Here is a 20,363-nt window from a genome sequence, read left to right on the forward strand (position 1 = left end):
AGAGGAAGGAGTTTTCCTTACATTTTACCAAGTCTGTTTAGGTTATGAATTCAAGCAGCAAAACATACCTGTTTGTAGAAGCTAAAAGAGTATACATGAAACCGGCACATAAAACCCCCTAAAGTATACACTGAAAGACTACAACACAGTACAGGATAGTAGTGTAAATAGTTTATTTGCTCATATGCCATGAAAAGACCAGAAAAGTAACATGAACTGTTTTTATAAAACATTTCTAATATTGCTAAGAAGCAGGCCCATTAGGAGACAAACAGAAAAGGACATGCCAATATTATTGTCTATTTGTAGATTAATAAATAGCCCATTTTAACCTATGTTCATCAGGATTGAGCTTTGGAAAACAGCTGCTTTGTGGTAAAGGACCAACTATTTGTGTTAAATCTCATGGTCAAATCCCTCTTTTCATCAAAATGAAACGTTGAATGAGTCAGACACAATCTTGGCATGTTCTTTTTTAAAGTACACATGAAAATGTGCTAGCAGGTGGCAGTTTAATCTTTTTGTAAATAGATACGCTAAAGTGAAATGTGGTAACTGATCCCTAAACTGTCCTTGAAGTTAAATATATATATTAAAAAAAGAAACCTATAAGTTAAAATAACATTCAGATTGTATAGCATAGGCTGATGCATTTTTAAACAATATTTACAATATTACCCAGAGGCTTAGGTGGGAATTAAAGAGAAGTGTAAAAACCATAAAAAACTGCACCGATTTTATAGCAAAATATCTGTACATTTAAAAAGAGATATATAACTACACATTATCCAAGGGAAATGAGACCTTCACCAAGGAGTTCACATGAGCACAACATAAAATAAATTCAGTGGTTAAATACTATACAATAAACTTTACAATTAATATACTGGTGTAATGTACCAATAAGGTAAGCCAGAAGCAGAATGTGTGATGGAAATTACAAATTAGCTTCAGTCCAGTTTTTGACTTTGGATCAAGTGCCCTGCCAGAGATGAAGGAACAACAGTGGCTTTGTTGGCCATTTAGTCCCATTACATGTCATTTAAGCTTAATACCAATGTAATTCAGCAATTTAATTGCAATTCCCCACAAGGTAGTCTGGGAAGTACAAGAATTTCTTAGCTCTTAATGTGTGATGCCAAACATATCTAATCCAATCTACCAAAAGGAGGAGGGGGGAACCCTGCGATTGTCAGAGTGATAAGGCCAGGTTACTAATACTACTCTGCTAGCGGAAGTAAATCTTGAATGCTTGTTCATGGAGCTAGTGAACTTCTCCCTGGCTAGCAAGGCACTGATTTCTATTCTCAGGATTGACCCATAGTGGTCCTCAGAAATCCTAATACTGACTACTGAGATGTTAATTTTAGTGGTAATTAATAAACATTTGTATTTTTAAAAGCTGCCTCTAGCTGAAGAACAGTACTGCAAATAAGTCTTGTACACATCTGTATGCCATCATATGGTCTCATTCATACCATTGAATATCTCATGAGGCATCGTGCCCCAACACAGAAGCAGAATGTGAAACAAGTTGACTGACTTCTGTGCCACTGCAGTTATATCCTATTTGTACTTGGCTGGGGCTTGGGTATAGACAAAAGGAGTTTTATCACATGACTTTTTCCTTCCGTGCTGCAAGCCCTTAAAAATACAAAGTTGACAGGTATGGCTAAAACAAAATTAACTTTCTTAAAAGACAGCAAAGGAAGCCCACAGCAGATGCATTCCATGTTATTTACAACTTATCAGGAAACCAGGGTGGGCCATCATGGGACAATCACAATGGCAGATAATGAATGTAATATGAAATTTATATTTTGGTTAAAAAATAACATACTGGTGTAAAAAGATACTAATCAAATCAAATCCTATTGCTTTGATTAATCTGAGCAGGTACTTCCACTTTTAGGCACTTGTTAACAAAGGTTGAAAGCAGAGCCCATCATTTAAAAATTCCTATGTGTTTGCTAAATCTGAGCCCTTAGAATATTTGATCTATGTTCAAGGCTGCAGTTAAATGGTAGCACAGAAAGTTCACATGGACATCTTCATTCACGCACACCCTCTATTCACACAAGCAGGTCTCTGGTTCACATGGTCATTTCGGCACCATTAACAGAACGCAAGTTCTGGTCATCAAAGCGCCGCCTAACACTTCTCCTCACCGCATCGGCTCGTCTGTATGGTTGGTTTCTAAGATCTGTAAAGAGGAGAGCACCAATGAGAGAATTGCAACCTGTAATATCATGTGTCTAAACAAGACAGAGGCCAGCTGGCAGCCAATCAAAGCAGCTTGTGTAGAAGAGTCAGCTAATGGGCCCTTCAAACTGAATTTGAGCCAAAAACATGTACTTTGCCCTCGATATTTACAGTCAAGCAAAACAGCATGTAATACTGGTGTGATTCTGGCTCTTATAAAATACAAGTAGAGTGCTTCTGTCACTGGCCAGAGAATCTAGCCGAAGTCATTTTGAAATGTTTCTTCCATTGGGAAGTAGCTATTACTTAGTAGTCATTTTTCTTTCTGAAAACGTGAATACCAACAATTGCAATAAACTTTAAACTGCAAGACAAAACACCGCCTTGTCCTATCTGAGATTTTAATTAAGGAAGGAGCTTACACCTAGTCTGCAGCCATGGCTTCCATTATTATTCCATTAAAATGAACTTAGGTCAGTTTATTTTGTGAATCAGATATATCACAGTCAACCACCAAACAAAAGCAATCACTATATCAAAATAACACTCCATTCCTGAACGTTCTTTCCTGCCACCCAAGATGATGTTTTTCATCAGAGGGGAAAGATTGTATGGGCCCTCTTGGATTCCCCAGTTTGTACTGCCAGTGAATGGCAGGATGCCTAACAATAACAACAAAATGCTTGAATGAATCAACCACTGTACTTTAGTTCAAGCAGGAAGGAATGAATGAGATGCACAAGAGGGATTTTAGTAAGCGCTCTTCGTATGAGGGCATGCTTTCTTGAATAAGGCAGGGTAGCCTCCATTTAATGGAGTCAGAACACAGTGAAAGGAAAAAGCAGGCTTCATACCTTTTCCCCTTGTTCTGTTTAGTATGTATTTCCCTACATCAACTTAGTATTGTTGATTTCTGTTTAGAAAAAAATCCTATCTTTAGAAAGGGAAACAAAAGAATTAAAACATTTCATCTTTTTTATCCCTTCACTGCTCAGATTGAAAATGGATGGGTCATAGCTGGTCCACAGGATGTTTGGCAGATGCCTTAAATTTTTAAATACAGTTTCCTAGAAATTTAAACTGGGAATTAACCTAAAAACCAAGGTTTCTTGACTTTTGGAAAACTGGTTTTGGGCCCATTTAATTCTCACATGGCAAAATAAGCCAGAGCTAAGTGAGTGCTCAGCTCAATTCAGCACTGTCCCCACCCCATAAACTCCTGACTCACTGGAATTTGTGACCTTGCCCTACTCCTAAATTCAGGCCAAGAATGGTTTTGCATGCCTAATAATGTTCTCGAGCCTTTGCTTCCTCACCCAGAGTGGTAATGGAGGTTACAATTCCATTTCTGGCTCAGGATACGCAGTGACCTGCAATTTCATGGTTCCTAATAGGTCCTCAAAGGAATTCGTTCTAAAAACCCTAATCCTTAAAAGACTATAGATCATGTTCCCTAGCCAGGATTTGGTCTCAATTTCTTTGGATCAAAATGGGGTTCACCGAGTAACTTAAAGGCCAAGAAGGGGTTAAAGGGAAGGACAGCCTCACACCCAAAGTATAACCATCAAATACCCTTACCCAAGCCATCACATGTGAGAACACAGCAGGAGACCAAACAGTCCAACAGAGAGGCTTAGCCTCACATCATTGGAATGTGAGGTGCAAAGACTTCTCCCTGCTCAGACTCTCACCAGTATTACCCTCAGCCAGAGATTGAAATCATTGATCTGCATACAGAGAGAGGAGGAAGCTAAGTAAAAAGTGATGCTTGCCAGCTCTGTGTATCCTCCACCACCGGTGTGCTAGAAGAAATCCTTACCCTCGAGTGAACATTTGGAAATTTAGTGATATTATTCTTCTTTAAAGCTAAACAGAAAAAAAAAACAAAAACACAAAATGATGGTTAAGTAAAAATGGGATGAATATGGAAAGCAATTCAACTTTGTGAATAACATTCCCGGGCATGTTAGCCAACAGAAGAAGAAAGGAAGCCAGACTACAAGAGGTGTTAGAGAAAACCAGGGAAGGGCGAGCATGCCTTCCCACCCAGCTCTGACCACCCAGATCCAAGCTGCTTTGAAGTTTGGCTCCAGAAACAGTCCGGCAGCAAAGCTGACAATAGCCTTGTTAATAAGCACTGGTGGGTAAGCACACTGCAGCACAGGCAACGACATACCACATCCTTATCTTCAGACACAGAAGAGCATACATAACAAGTGCAATTCAGAGAAGAAAACGCCACAAACTAAACATGTAACTGGTTCCATGTCAATCTCAGCATGGCAGTCAAATAGCGGCTATTTCATATACTCAAAGTGTGTGTTTCCTTTGTCACTCTTGTAATCAACAGAGAAGTTTATTCCTTATTCAGCCATCAGAAATGAAGCCCAGGCTTATTTCTTGGGAAAGGTTGATCGTGTTTTTCTTTTATTTTCAAGAACAGTAGCATTTGCCAATAAAAGATATTTGCTAGTAATATTTAGCCACCATCTTGACCAAAGAAGCAGATCCAGATATGAGCTCATCACAGTAGTAATGCCCTGGGTTTGACATGGAACAGAGCCACCAGTGAATAAGCATGAATGAGAAGACAGTGGGGTCTCCCAAGCCTTTATATTCATTGCTTAGTTCACAGCCTTGCTCCAACGGAACTGCTGACAGCTGAAACTTGGTCATGACACTCAGAAGGAAAAGTGAATATAAAGCTACGGATTACCTATATCAGCTTACACAGGCCTCTAGATCTAAAGAGCTCCCTGAGTTTAGCTTGTACCATGAGCTCCATCACACTGTGGATGATGGCTACGAACTACATAAGGCACTTAAGATCCAACTTACAGGTGTGTGTACTTCACAGATCCTTTTGCAAATCATTTTGCATCTGTAGAGCACTTTGTATTCCTGAGAGCTTGTATAGCAGCTCATTTTACTATCAAAGCAAGCTGAGCACAAAAAGGTTGGTTTAATATCTATATAAATCTATTCCAACACAGAAAGTGCTCAATAAATGGTAGGAACAGTAATTATTGTTATTGGTGACTGTCATTTTATGTTGAAAGATATTAGCCTCAAAATCTTAAAAGCAACCTAGTTCGTCCCCACCCTGACTCTCAAAGAAGTGTTCCATTTTCTGAAAATTTCTATATGTAATTGTATTAATTCAACTGGCACACACCATCCCAGCCATGTGGGTTCAGGATGTATTAAAAATGCTAGTGAGTCAGCAATTGTGACTGAAATGAGAAACCATGCAGCATGAAGACAACATAAAATACACCACAGTGGAGACGGCAGTTCCATGCTAGACTGCTGGGTAGGCCTGACACACAGACAGAGGGTCGTTAGAGGTCAAAAAATCCATAGCAACCTTTTAAGAGCATCAGGTGAGAAAGAGTAATAGTTTAGTAATGGTATTCCTCAGTGAGAACAGGTTCGCAGAAAAATCGAGAGCCACGCTTGGCGGTGCGAGCAGTAAAGGGCACAGTCTTCAGCACTGCATTGAAATAACAGTCAAACAAGACAAACAGAAGAGAGTAAGAAGCCACAATCTACTGCATTAGTACATGGTTAGTGCTTTGTTAATCATACCTGGGGGAAGGGTGAGGGAGGGGAGCAGGAAACGGGGAAGGCAATATATAATATATACCCAGGTGAGTTCAAAAAGCCTAGAAGAGTTACTCAATCTTTACTCAATCTCGGGCAGGGTTGAGTAGATCATGGAAAATAGCCCAAGCAGAAGGGGAAAAAAAAAAACTCCATAAACATATTTATTTACCTCCTATGGTAGATCAGGTCAGGCAAATAGAAACTGTACATTTTATGAGCCAGTGTCACTAAGCTGGAGAACAGGTTGATGAAAATGGAGCTCTGAGTTCTTAATGTGCCATGGCTGGATGCTCCTCTACCTACAAGTCAACCTCATTGTGTCCTTGAGGCTACAACAGTGCTTACCCAAGGAGATCTGTTCTGGTCTTGCTCAGAGCAGAGCTTCTCACTCCATGCAGAGGAGACAAGGAGATGCTAAACAAGGAAGCTTTATCTGGGAGCCACCTGCCAGCCACTGTGGGGCGAACAGACACAGGCAGGCACAGAGGTACAGGGCACGCGTGTACCCTGCAGACGCTGGCACTTTCATCAGCCACTTACCTATTCCACTTCTCACACTGGTCTACTCTGGACAAGTAATTATTTATTGACTTCCTTTTTTAGTGCTTCATTCTCCTCGTTTATTTCTTTGGGTCTGAGCTGATAAAAAATCCTGACTTGGCCATTTTATAATCCCTATTTTCAATGCTGACTAAGCTATTAACAAGAAATGAGACATCAAAAATCTGGAGAGTTATATTTTTTTTAAAAAATAGGACAATTAAGGAAATATGAATAATGACTGGCTTTTTTTTTTAAGGAACTCTGTTTCAGAGGTATGTGATAATGGCCCTGTGGGTATGCTTGTTTTTCTTTTTCTTTTTTTTTTTTTTTACTAAACAGACCTTATCTTTCAAAGATTATATGGAAATACTTCTAAAGGAAATTGCATGTCTTGGATTTGCTTCAAAATAATCCCAAGGGAACAGGTAGAAGCGGATATGTAACAAAATTGGCCATGAGCTGGAAACTCCTGACTGGTGATGGGTACTATTCTCTATACTTTTACAGAGTTTCCTCTACTCTTTTGTGCAACATTTCCTACCAAAAAGTGTTAAGTATCTTGGAAGCTGAGAAACTTTAGGCAACAAATATGAAAAGGCAGTCACTTGTAGCCACTGCCCCAAATTACTGCCCCCATCTTTAACAGGGAATGCAGAAACTCTGAAGAGTTGGTTTGAGCAGAAAGCCTTAGGCTACAACTTAGATAAGAACAAAGCTGGGTTAGGCACGATTTCTAGCGGAGAGAATGACCATTCCTCAACCCTCTGGGCTTTTGACCTGTTGGTCTATCCTCATGAAAGCACTGATTTCCTAGCATCTTCACTTACTTTAAATGAGTGAAAAGGCTTTTAAAGAGCATGTTGAAAAAACATGCGTTGACTGTGGTTAGTACAGTATGGGTCCTGTCGGTAAGTAGGCAGATGGGTAAAAGTGGCCATGAGCGAGAAAATGGAGCATGGGGACAAATCTAAGACAACAGGACATCATTAGAAGGAGAAGCCACGTTGAATGATATTCAGGGTTCCAATGATATTGAGATACTGAAACATGATATTGAGAAATTTTTTGTTGCTTCAGAGAGAATGTTGGAGTTCTTTGACAGGCAGTATACAGGTTACTATACACATACTTCAAACACTAGCATGGCGTTTCTCTGTAATTCTGCATCTGGATAAAATCAACTGAAGAACTTGTAAACCCCGGACAAAAGCAGTAGCAAAATCTGTAAACGGTCCAGAAACAGTGAGGCCAGTGGGGTCTCCCTGGGCCACAATGAGGAAGTAGCTTTTACCTGTGATAATATCTTCAATGGCACCATCTTTTCCTTCGTATACATGTCTATTATCTTTAACTTGCCGCCTTCTCAATTCGGCAATTAATTCTTGCTGCTGCCTTTTTGATTTGTGGGAAGGAGACTGAGAAGAAAAAAGAATGGCAGAGATTAATGAGACCAACACCCACTGGAGGTCTGAGAAAATCCAAAACGGGTCTGAGCATTCTGTGACTAACAAGCAGCCTCAGTCTGAAACACAGACAGCACCATCCCAACACACTGCTCAGCAGAAGAAAACTTAGGAAGTTTCTGGGAACAAAAACCTTTTCACAAAGAACACACAAAACTGGCAGCCAGAGGAAGGCCAGATCCCATGGCAAAAGGCAGCTAGTAATAGCCACTGACTTGTTACACTTCAGTGCAGAGGATCGTGATGAAAAATACTATGACCTGCCAGCCTTCATCATGGTCTTCACCTGTGTTGTTTCCCTCCCTAGAATGCCCTCTCCCATTCCTCCTTACGAAGCCTTCCCCCTATCGGGGCCAGCACCAATGGCGACCCTGTGAAGCCTTCTCCTTCCCGGACACTTCGCTGTTCAGTCAGCAGGTTACCTGGGATGGTCTCTCTGTACATCCAACCAAGATTTAAGTTCCCTATCTCTATAAACTTGGAAATGCTATACATACATGCTCTCAGCCTCATTCCAGTGATGGCTCAACAAGTAATGAGTGAACAAGCATCCATCTGCCAAGTTTCCAAGCCCAGGAAGGAACTGAAGCATCCTGTCCCAGCCTGGCTCTTTGCCCCTCTTGCCCGCATGCCTGCATGGAGCCATCAGGACCCTGCTCACACAAAGACCACGGATGGAGCCTGGCACATCTCACCTTTGGGTCCTGCTGCTCCAGCAGAGCTTCCTGCTCCAGGAGTTTCTCCATGAGCGCTTGTTCCTGCTTTTTCCTCAGCTCATTTTCCTCTTCTGCTTGCTGGGTGAAATCAAAATAAGCAGAAGATTATGTTGCTGGAAACGCCAGCAGTCAAGATTTTTAAAAAGCCCTTGTGAGAGGCTCCTTAGTTAGCCAGGAATTAGAGTGAAGGGAAGGTTTAAAAGCTCTACACTTTATTCCTACATATGACTCTGGGGTTTTGCTGTCAGTCTATATCACAGCTCTTCAAAACTCTTAGTTGAGATTCACCTTTTTCAGAAAATTCCTTTCCTGATGGTCCTCTCCCTACTCAAGCCGCTTCCTAGTCTTTCTCACGTTGTGTGGGGATTTCCCCTCCCTACAGATTCTCTGAAAGGAAGGTCTCAGATTCCTCTCCTTCTGCCCATTCTTAGGGAAAAACCTCCACCCCTGGCCTCCTGTTTCCTGAGGGGGCCTCACCGAGTGACACTCTTGGACTCCCTCCTCACTCCTTTCCGAGGGAGGCAGCGGCAAGGCTGACAGATTAGGGACAAGAAATCTAACAGGTCGACCTCAGGTCAACCCTCTGAGCATCCTCTCTTTGGAATCCAGCCTCCCTCAGCTACTTCTAATAGTCTAGCTGTGCAGTGATAAATCTAAATCAGGGCTGAAGTATAAGCTCACAAAGGCATACCCTAACCTCCAAACCAGCTTTTATCAGTAATAAACTTTACATTTTCATCTTTGTTGCTTTTGTCTCAAGTTTCACTTCGGTTCACACTTAGGAAGAGAAAACATCCTAAAATCCTAACATCTGCCCACCAAGTCCCTCGGTCAGTGTCAGGCCAGGCAGTTATTATCTATGTAGTGTGTTAGGGCAAGTAGAACATCTGATCGCATCCCTGCCTGACAAGTGCCTCACGGAGCCAGAGAACAGGACCTCGGGGAGAAAGGATAACATGGAAGGAATGTGCTAAGAAGCTCTGACCTGTGACACCCCACAGACCACCAAGAGTGGCACCTCTTCTTTTCCTCCAGACTTGGAGACCAACCAGGGCCTCTTCCCAGCTTGTATTATACATTTGTAAACAGCATATAGTTTCTCTTTAGACCTTAGACTTACAATTTTTCATGTGAAGAAACATGGTCCCAGCTCATAACCAGAGCTGGCTCAAGCCATCTCTGCACCTGAGCCAGGGAGCTGCAGAGCACCTCGGTCAGCAGGCCCAGTGCCCAGCACTTCTCACTGCCCACAGCCCCTGGGATCACGCACATGGACCTGGTGCTGTGCCTGTGCTCACCCTCACATATGCAAGGGGGTGCCTTCCTTCTGCTGGTCGTATCACCACTACACTGAGCCATGCTGAGAGAAGAGGGCTGAATAGTGGGAACCTCGTGGGTTCCAGTGAAAAGGCCCAGGGATGGTTCTCCAAAGCCATCAGGACGGTGAAGTGACTCACTGTTTCCAATCACATTTTCTGGAAATGTCCACACCTCTGTTGCATCCCTCCCCACTCCACTGTCACGCTCCTCCTTCCTCCACCAACATCTCCCAGGTGAACATGAGGCGAGCCTGGAGAGTAGAGACTGCACTGCCTTCTTGAGCACTCACGTGAGTGCTCAGTCATGTCTGACCCTTTGCGACTCCATGGGCTGTAGCCCACTAGGTTCCTCTGTCCATGAGATTCTCCAGGCAAGAATACTGGAGTGGGTTGCCATTTTCTGCTCCAGGGGATCTTCTCTGCCCAGGGATCTAACCTGCGTCTCCTGTACCTCCTGCATTGGCAGGTCGCTTCTTTACCATTGCTCCATCTGGAAAGCTGAGCACTGAAATCTCATAATGCTCTCCTTGGCTTCCTTTCTCATTGGACACATTTTTCTGACACAGATCTGAATCATGCACTTTTTCAAAACCATGGTCTCAGGGTATATGGGTCCCAGGGTATGTCACAGAGGGCCTCCCATTTAAAGGAAGGGCCATTATGGGTCCAGATAAGGAAACAGGGAGCGACTATTCTTCCAAGAGCCACTTTCAGCCCACACTTAGGGAAGTGCTGGTCCAGAGGCCCGTGGTTGTGGGCGGGCCCAGCATGAACATGCTGTCCCTGACCTCGGCTATGATGCCGAGGCTCACTCCCGACTTGCTCCACAACTCCACAGCAGGCCTGGGTTTCTCAGTCCTTTGACCTGCCTGCACGGGTGACAGCTGACGCGGCAGCTTCCAAAGATGGCTTTGGATGGTCCTGGGTCTCCCTCGCCCCATGGGATAGCCAAAGGCTTTTGTCTGGGGGCTGAGCCCCTGGCTGGGGAGGTAGAAACAGAGAGCATGACAGTCTGAGGGCCTAAGCAGCAGGGCCAGAAACCGCGTCTCGTCCTCCCGACCCAGATCTGCCGCCTGAAGGCCTAGGGGAGGCCCCTGCAGAGCTCTCGAGACTGCAGTGCAACTCCAGGAAGGCACCCGCTCAAGAAATAACACCAGGGGAGGCTTGACAGACACTTGTTTACCTTATAGGCTTTCACAAACCGGACAAAGACGGGGAAGAAGACCGATGGGGGTGTTGTCTTGGGGTTTTCTCCAAAATACTTCACCACATCATCAAAGGCATCCTGTGAAAAAGTGAATTTCTCTTAAATGTCATTTTTTCCAGCATGTGAACTTGGGAAAGAGCTGCAGGGGCCCCTGCAACTCTCTGCCCTCTGCTCTCCCTCACCTCCCACGATTCTCCACAGCCTGTGTTTCCTCCCAACACCTGGTCAAAGGCAACCCAAAGAGGCAAGAGTGAGGCAAGAGTGCTGTACAGCAACCTGTCCCTGGGACCTCCTGCCACTTCTACACACACACACACACACACACGCACACGCACACGCAAATGAGGAGCTTCTCCTTACAAGAGTGTCCTCAGGCCATGGGAGGACTCCTACAAGTCGACCAAGTCAGAAAGGACCTTAGAAATTGGTCAGACTCCAGCTCACTGCTTCCACAGCCAGGACACTCGTCTTTGCCCGAATCCTCCTGGGACACAAGGCAGCCAGACTCACACGGGAGCAGCCCAATACGTCTGCTTCCTGTGTTCCCTTGACACAGCCTTCCCTTTCTGTGATGGTGTACAGTCCATTCTGGCTGCTTCTCAAGTACGTAACTTGACCCCCAGTGTGGCGAAAGATTTCAAGGTCAAGTCCCACAGAAACCCAACACGCTGCGAACACTGCTCTGCCGAGCACAGGCCAGACGTGTGTTGGTTGAGGTGAACTGAATACAGGACTCATGGTAAAGGGAGCCTAGGAATGGAAGGGAAGCGGGGGTGGGCCTCAAGAAAAAAGGGTGAAGACCTCAAATTAGAAGAGGACAATGAGCAGGACAGGGACATCTCCAGGTACAAATGCAGAAAGACCCTATCCCTGCTTAGCATAGTTACATAGGGTATCTATCCTCAGCAGAGGGGAATTTAGCCCCCCTAGTCAGGACAGGACCCCAGGTGGCTTTACGGAATCCGATTCCTCCTTCTTCATGGAGGTCAGGGACACCGGCACTGACCTGGGCAATCTTGGCATCGTCCTGCAGCTTCTTCAGCTTCCCCTCGTTGTTGAAGATGAACTCCTTCAACAGCGTGTTGTGGTCATGCATGGTGTACTCCCTCTTGGTCAAGTCCATGCCCCTCTGCAGCTCCTTGACGTCCAGTAAAACATTCTCGAGGGACACTGAGTAGAGAAAGCAAGGTCCCCATGACTTCAATGGGAAAGGTCAAAGCCACGGTGAGTTCTCACTGGGAAGCCAACTTCTCAGTGGGCTACCAGGGTTATGCAAGAGCCTGGGATCTGGTTTCCAGTCTTCAGTGAAGAGATGCTTCAATAGGAGTAATTTACTAAGTACTCACCATCAAGCACTGCAGTAAATCCCTTATATGCACTAATTCATTTGTACCGTTAGCCCACGTTGCTGACAAGGAAAAGCAGCACAAAGAAGTTACATGGGCTTCCTTAGGTCACAAGCTAGGAGGTGGCAGAGATGAAGCTTGGATAACAAATATGGACCCCAAATCCTGTGTTTGTTTCCAACTATTCCACTCCTCTTACTGGACATGATAACCTATTGCTTAGCCTATAGGCTCAGAGGTTCCTTAACTGACTGGCCCAAGAGCTTAACCTGTGTTGAACTCTTCTGCATTTCTATGACTCTCCAGCAGGGGGCAGCATTTCACCTACTGAATTTCAGTTGTCCTGATCACCAGGACCCAAGGCAACCTGGAACAGCTTCTTTTCGCTAAACAACCCTTCCGCGTTTCAGAAGGGATTATGAGCAGTGCTTCAGAAGGGATTATGAACAGGAATCTTTCCATCTGCAGTGTAGCCATTCTCCCAGGGTGGGTTCACCCCTGCAGTCTCCTGCAGGAGGTCTGAGCCCCACCTCCGGCTCCCCATTCCCTGACTCAGCTCTGCACAGGGAGGAATTATAGAACAAAGTAGCATGTTTTTCCCTAGCTAGACCCACACTGTGTTATTCATCTCTGACTCCCCAGTGCTTAGGCCAGTGCCAAGTACAAAGCAGGAACTCAAAAAAGCTTACTGGAGAAAGGAAGGAGTGAATGAATAAACGAGGGGCGGGATAAAGAATCTGTCACATATGAAACTTAAAAAGGCATTCCAATGTACATTAGGTGCAGACAAGTACTGTTTAATTCCATTTTATACGAGATATCTAGAATAGTCAAATTCATAGAGTCAGAAAGTACATTAGTAGAGGCCAGGGGTTGGGGGTGGGGTGGGGAGGGGACAAAGGATGGGCAGTTAGTGTTTAATGGGGACAGAGATTCAGTCTAGCAAAGTGAAAAATTCAGGAGATGGATCATGGTGAGAGCTTCACAGCAAAGTGAATGTACTTACACATTCACACTGAACAGTGCCCCTGGATTGCATGAGTGAATATAGTTAAATGGTATTTTTTTATATTATATGACTTCTACCACAGTAAAAAAATAAATAAAGGAATCCACGTGGGCCCCAGTATGAGAACACAGAAAATAAGTCTGTCAGAGAGCACCTCAATCTCCCCAATCTCCCCCATTGGGTTTTTTGAAATGACACTTTAGGGGAATCTCATTTGGGCCAAAATGAGCTACAGGAAATTTTTAAACTTGTTTTTTCTTAATTAGAATTGTGATGCTAAAACCCCTTAATTTAGACAAAGGAAAACTTGAAAAGGAAGAAAATGACTCCATCAGAAGAGAAATGCATATGAGAAGACAACCCGAGTTCAAGTTCCTTTTGTTTTTAAATTATTATTATTTATTTATTGCTGCGCTGACTTCCCCTGTTGCGGAGCACAGGCTCAGTAGTTGTGGCACATGGGCCTCATTGTGCCATGGCTTGTGGGATCTTCCTGGACCAGGGATCAAACCCATGTCTTATGCATGGGCAGGCAGCTTCTTAAACCACTAGACCACCAGGGGAGCTCCTCGAGTTGTGTTTCTATCACTTTCTAGCCATGTATCCTTGGGCAAGACATTTAATCTATATAAAATGTCAAGTTTTCTCATTTGAAACATAAGGATACTATTATCTAGTACAGAGCCATAATCTCAGGGTCACTGGTGATTTATACAAAAAAATTCCCAATTGTCACAGCAAAGCAACAACAAGTACTACTGATAATTCAGGCTAAACACAAAAGTTTAGAACTGCCACACCTGAGCAAGTAGGAGGGCACAAAATCTAATTAAAGAATCTGTGGGGGGGGGGGGGGGGGGAACAGGAATCTTAGATTCTCATTCTCTTATTTCAAATAACAGCAACAGGGACTTCCCTGGTGGTCCAGTGGTTAAGACTCCATGCTTCCAGTGCAGAGGGGCACAGGTTTGATCCCTAGTCGGGGAACTAAGATCCCACATGCTGAGAGGCATGGCCAAAAAGTGAAAAAAAGAAAATTACAGCAACAGAATAAAAAGAGCAACAGATGGAAGAGGGAAGTCACATGAGCCCAAAAGACCTGGATCTTTATCAAAAGGACACTAAGGTCCCCTTCATGTCCATGTTTGTTATTGATCCCAGGAATGGGCAGCACCACAGCCCATGCGTTTCAGCTCAGAGCCTCTGATATTTTAGCCTCACCTTCATAGAAGGGTTCTGAGAAGTGCTATTTACACAGGGAATGGTTCCCCCATGACTCAAGGCATTTACACCCAACAGTAATGTTAAAAGCTGAAATTGAGTACCTGCGGCAGCTTTCTCCACATAATGAAGCTCATTATAAAAGAGGGACACTTGTTGATATTTTTCTTTTACGACATTGGATATATAGTGCAGAAGCGTTTGCTTTCGGTCCGTTGACTTTGTATCTAAGAGCTGAAAACCAGAAGGGACACGGGTTAGAGTAAAGATGACGTTCTCCCCCTCAGAATAAACACGTGAGCACAAGAGCCCCAGAGGAGATGGAAAACACCCCCACAGGAGAGTCAGCTTGGTTCTCACGTGAACCAGCCCTGGATTATTAAGTGACAAGAGGACTTCCTGACCAGGGGATACACCAAACCTCAGAGACGACTCTAAGCATGAGAGCCGTTCACGTTTCTCTCCTCACCGGAACTCCTCGTCCCCATCCACCCCACCGCCTCCCCGCCGCTTAAGCAGCAAGACTCCAGGCTCTGCTCCCCAAGTGAAGGCCAGAGTGGGATTCAGGCTGGAACTGGCAGGTGAGTACAGGTGCGCCCTGGCAGGCAGAGGCCCTTTCCCCACAGTCCTCACATCCCACTTGGCCGCTTTTATTTACCAACCCAAAGCAGACGTGCTTACTGGACCATGGCCTCCTAGGGGCCAGAACTGAGATTTAATACACACTCCCTATCAAATAACCGCATAGCCCCGGGTCAGGGACTCCACCCGCTGCCCCGTAGGCTCCTGTGAAATCACAGTACCCCATACAGCCTGGATGTGAGAGTTGGACTGTGAAGAAGGCTGAGCGCCGAAGAATTGATGCTTTTGAACTGTGGTGTTGGAAAAGACTCTTGCGAGTCCCTTGGACTACAAGGAGATTCAACCAGTCCATTCTGAAGGAGATCAGCCCTGGGATTTCTTTGGAAGGAATGATGCTAAAGCTGAAACTCCAGTACTTTGGCCACCTCATGCAAAGAGTTGACTCATTGGAAAAGACCCTGATGCTGGGAGGGATTGGGGGCAGGAGGAGAAGGGGACGACAGAGGATGAGATGGCTGGATGGCATCACTGACTCGATGGACGCGAGTCTGAGTGAACTCCAGGAGCTGGTGATGGACAGGGAGGCCTGGTGTGCTGCGATTCATGGGGTCGCAAAGAGTCAGACACGACTGAGCGACTGAACTGAACTGATACAGCCTGGGCGACAGGGCTCCACAGAGCATTTTCTCTAGTGCTATTCACACAAGTCAGGTGACTGAAAAGCAGAGCACCCTTCTCCATCCAAGAAGGGAAAAAAAAATTTTTTTTTTTTTTAGACAACATAGAAAAATAAAAATAAGAAGCTCTAAAGAATTTCCTAATTCCATTCAACCTCTCTGTTAATACCTGACCTACTTCCATTCGGTTTTTCCTTCCGTATTTTACTTAGTTAAAAATCAAACTGTATAGACAACTTATACTCTTTCTTTCCCAAACACCAAATTATCTATTCCTTTGAAAACTCTTCACAAATATTCTTACACTTGAAGGAGAGCTCATTGGATCAACTATTATTACAGCATATTTAATCATTTCCAATCTTTACATTGTTGCTGCTGCTGCTGCTAAATTGCTTCAGTCGTGTCCCACTCTGTGTGACCCCATAGACGGCAGCCCACCAGGGTCCCCCATCCCTGGGATTCTCCAGGCAAGAACACTGGAGTGGGTTGCCATTTCCTTCTCCAATGCATGAAAGCAAAAAGTGAAGTGAAGTCGCTCAGTCATGTCCGACTCTTAGTGACTCCGTGGACTGTAGCCCACCAGGCTCCTCCGTCCATGGGATTTTCCAGGCACGAGTACTGGAGTGGGGTGCCATTGCCTTCTCCATTACATTGTTGCTAATTGTTTGCAATTATAAATAAAATAACAGAATCCATACTTCTGACTCCTGAGGAAGGAGTCCTAAAAATGGAAATACTGAGTCACAAGGTATTATTCGTTTGAAGTGCCTGCTGCCAAATGGTGTTTCAGAAAATTTGTACCAACTGATCCTCCCACTAGCAGAGAATCTTCATCAAAATATCCCACCCCACTTCCCGGAGCAGAACCTCTCTGCTCCAGGGTTTAATCTTTGCCAGCTGTTTCATCTCTCATATAACTCTTGTATTTCTTTTATCCCACTCACCAGATCTAAACTCTGAAGTTTAAATCCATAAACTGCTCCTCGTTTACTGCTATTCATATAGTTTCCAAGGGCCAAGATGATCTGTAAAGAACAAGAGAAAAGATTAGCCCATCAGGATAGCATCTCAGGCATTCCCCAGCCGAGGAATGCAACTGACAAGTCAGCTCTTCCATACGTGCATAATACATGAAAGGAAAACTTCACTTGCCTCCAGGATTTTCTTGAGTTTTTGGGACGACTTTATTGAGACAGATGCTGCTATAATTGAGTGCAGTTGCTAGATTCCAAGTCAAAGGAAAGAAGAAGGCGGGGGGGGGAAAGACACGTTAAAAATGGGGAACTCTAACTGAAAACTAAAAATTAACACAGAAGAAAATAGGCCTTCATTTAGAACTTAGAGCCTTAATGCTGAGATTCTATTTTTTCCTAAACATAACAAATTTAAGTTGTCCTGCTAGGTCTTAAATAACTATAGCATCACATGTAAGCTCTTCTCTAAATAGGAAGCATTATGATTATCATAAAATCTGTAAGCAATGAGACTTAAGAGTTAGGAGTCAACAGTGTCTTTCAATAGAATTCAATTCCTTGCCCACCATCTGTAATCATGTAATACAATTCATATTTTTAAATCAATGGAGCTAGCCAAGAACAAGAACACAACAAAATAGCAAAGAAATACCATCACTGTGCAAAAATTCTCAGAATACATGCTACTATAATCAGCAATTAACAAACATTTATTTAGAAACAGAACTGGGAAAGAACTATTTATGATATTCGTAAGCCTCTACCAGCTTAACACAAAGGAATAAGAGATGGCTGGCTATTATTTCTACATCACCACAGTGTATTGTAACAAACTTCCAAGGAAGAAGACTCCCATGGCAAATTTAATGCTTCCAATGAAAGCCAATAAGCCTGTTCACTAAAGATATGAGATCATTTTTAGAAATGAAGTTACATTTTCAATCTTGCTAACCCCAGCCAGAGGACTGGTACTTTGAGGAGGGAACCAAATTTGAGAAAATGATTTTCCTTGTTCTCTGTATTGAAGTGTCATTTAAAATCCAAAGGACATTTGCAGACACAGGAAATGGCATTCTCTGGGGGGAACAGCCACATGGAATAGGGAAATTCACTGTTTTCAAAATTTACTTGGCATATACAGGGAGAAAAAGATGGCGAAAATAAAAATGCCATCTTGAAAGTTCTGGGAAAGCATCTTAGAGTCCATGACATGAAGTGCAATTCTGCGAGAACCATAAAAGAAAACAACAAAAAATTCTCTCTCTTTGTACCCCTCCATGCCCTCGCCAGAGCCGGGCCACTCACAGGAGTCAGCATCTGAATGCTTTCAGTGAAGTTCCCGATGAAGGCCATGATGGTCATCTTCTGCATGAGCCTCTCAATTTTACTAAACTGCATCATGAACCGGTCTTCATCCGACAGGTTTTCCAGGGGCTTCCGTTCCCGCTCATAGAGCCGAAGCACTTTCACCTCATTCTCAGTTGGCAAGAACCTCATCAAACATTCTACAAAGTCTACAGGCAAGGTCTTCAAGTCAAATCTGAAGACAGAAGTGGACATGCCAGTGTTAGAGAGAGAACCTCCTTCCCATCTGGTCCAGCTCATGGATGAGCTGATGTTTACAGCAGGCTCATGTCTACAGACGTGCACATGCCCCCGGGAGCTGGCTCCTGACTGTGCATCAGGGACCTTCACTGGTCCTTCCTGGAAACCTGGACCACGACCGCCACACTCAGTTTTCAGGCTATCAGTAGCCCAAGCCTCTGGAAACCAGCAATAAATGGCAGTAGGAAAAAGCAGAAGGAAGGCTGAACGTCTGGTGGTTAAGTGGTTCAAGGACCTTTTTTAGGCATGTGAAATCCTACTAATTAAAGAGATACAAATTATACGCACGATTACAGAATATCTGATGAACTCTGTAAACGATTTCAATTAGATCAGCAAGTCTGGGATATTTTTCCTTGTGTTTAGGAAAAATGCATCCAAATGCCTATAATAAATGGATGTTTTGCTTAAATGCTTACATCCGTTTAAAGAATACCAGCTCTTTGTGGACATATGCTCAATGTGAACTAAAGAAGTATGTGCTACAACCTCTGTTTTATTCTCTGGACAAACTCTGTTCAGCAAAACAACAGAATTACATTTAATCATGACAAGCAAAATAAATATAGATTAAAAACCATAATGCATATTAGCTTTCAGCACCAGAAATCAAAACAGAATCTCTGATCAAAATTTACAGAACATCAATGACAAATTAGTTCCTAAAACATCTAATAACATCCTTATTATATTTGAAAGTTACCACAAGTGAAAGAGTAGAAAGATTCTTCTCACAGAAGAGTAAATAAAACCAATGCCATCTCTGCAGTTCACGGATTTAAAAAAAGAAAAAAAGAACTAAACTTGGTTTAAAATGGTCGGAAAGTGCTAAGCAGCAACAGGAATCACATTCCTATTGTTATGAATTAAAATATGCATCTGTATCCTATTTGCATCTGGCATTGAGTTGAATCATTCCACAAATGCCATCAAATTTATACTCAGCAAATCTGGATAAAATTCAGATACTCCACAGAAAGTGACATTTTCTCCCTTTTCTTATCATCTGCAATACTTCCCTCAACTTTCCTTTTATGTAAGTGTTGCTGTCGGCATATATAAGAGAGCAGACCAAGATAATAAATGATGTCACGATCCAATTGTTGTTCTTATAAGACAACTACTCATTCTAATACGGCACCCCCATGGGCCATTTCTGGTCCATCATTTTATCCTAAATTTACTAGGATATAATCCTCCTGAATGCCCTGAACTTACACATGAATAGCTTTACATATCTCTTCAGCAGTCTTTCCAGCTTTCCTTAAAGTGATGGCAAGATTTTTAGCCCTATTTGCTTCTAGTAATGTCACTTTATTCGATCCTTTCTGTGTTATCTTCTGTTTGCTTGAAGAAAGATCAATGGCAGGACCTTGGGCTTTTGTCTTAAATATTTCCTCAAATTCATCCACATTTAAATCCTGGGGTGGAGAGGGATAAGCAAATTAGATTATACTTAAAAACGAAGTCAGGAAGCCACAATTTGGAGAGTCTCTTAAGCATCAAAAGGGTTACTTTTTCTACCAAGTATAAAACTTGTTTTTGGCCATGGCTTAACTCTATTTCACTATTTGGACAACTGATTCCAACCAGTTAATTCAACTGCCTTTCAATTACTGGCTTGTAGGGACGGCCAGCACAGACCAAAGCTATCCACCAAACCAACTAGTGGGTGTGATTATTGAGTCCTTTTTTATTTACAGTTCAATAAAAGGTTTTTATGCCCTTTTATAAATTAAGGGCAGAGATTGTGTCTCTTGTCACATACAGTGAATATGTTCAAAACTATTCCATTTTAATGTCACTTGTTAAACACAGTTTTAGAACCACCTTATAAAAGAGCATTCAATTTTATTCTCCTTTTCTTCTCTTATATCGAGACACTTAAAA

General features: G+C 43.2%; 1 protein-coding gene across 5 annotated transcripts in view; it reads right to left on the bottom strand.

Moving 5' to 3' along the window:
- Positions 1–150: 150 nt before the first annotated feature.
- The window catches only part of FMNL2 (formin like 2), a 332,616-nt gene continuing 312,403 nt past the window's right edge, over positions 151–20,363 (bottom strand). The window contains exons 17-27 of one of the 5 annotated variants that reach the window (XM_005202499.5): positions 19,692–19,894; positions 18,174–18,408; positions 17,047–17,115; positions 16,839–16,919; positions 14,737–14,866; positions 12,063–12,226; positions 11,033–11,134; positions 8,510–8,608; positions 7,643–7,766; positions 4,022–4,068; positions 157–2,203 (exon numbers count right to left, since the gene is read on the bottom strand). In XM_005202499.5, the coding sequence (XP_005202556.1) occupies positions 2,165–2,203; positions 4,022–4,068; positions 7,643–7,766; positions 8,510–8,608; positions 11,033–11,134; positions 12,063–12,226; positions 14,737–14,866; positions 16,839–16,919; positions 17,047–17,115; positions 18,174–18,408; positions 19,692–19,894 (1,293 nt within the window). In that variant the 3' untranslated portion in view covers positions 157–2,164. 5 annotated transcript variants of the gene reach the window in all.

The sequence above is a fragment of the Bos taurus genome, chromosome 2 (genome assembly GCF_002263795.3).
Source record: "Bos taurus isolate L1 Dominette 01449 registration number 42190680 breed Hereford chromosome 2, ARS-UCD2.0, whole genome shotgun sequence".
NCBI lineage: Eukaryota > Metazoa > Chordata > Mammalia > Artiodactyla > Bovidae > Bos > Bos taurus.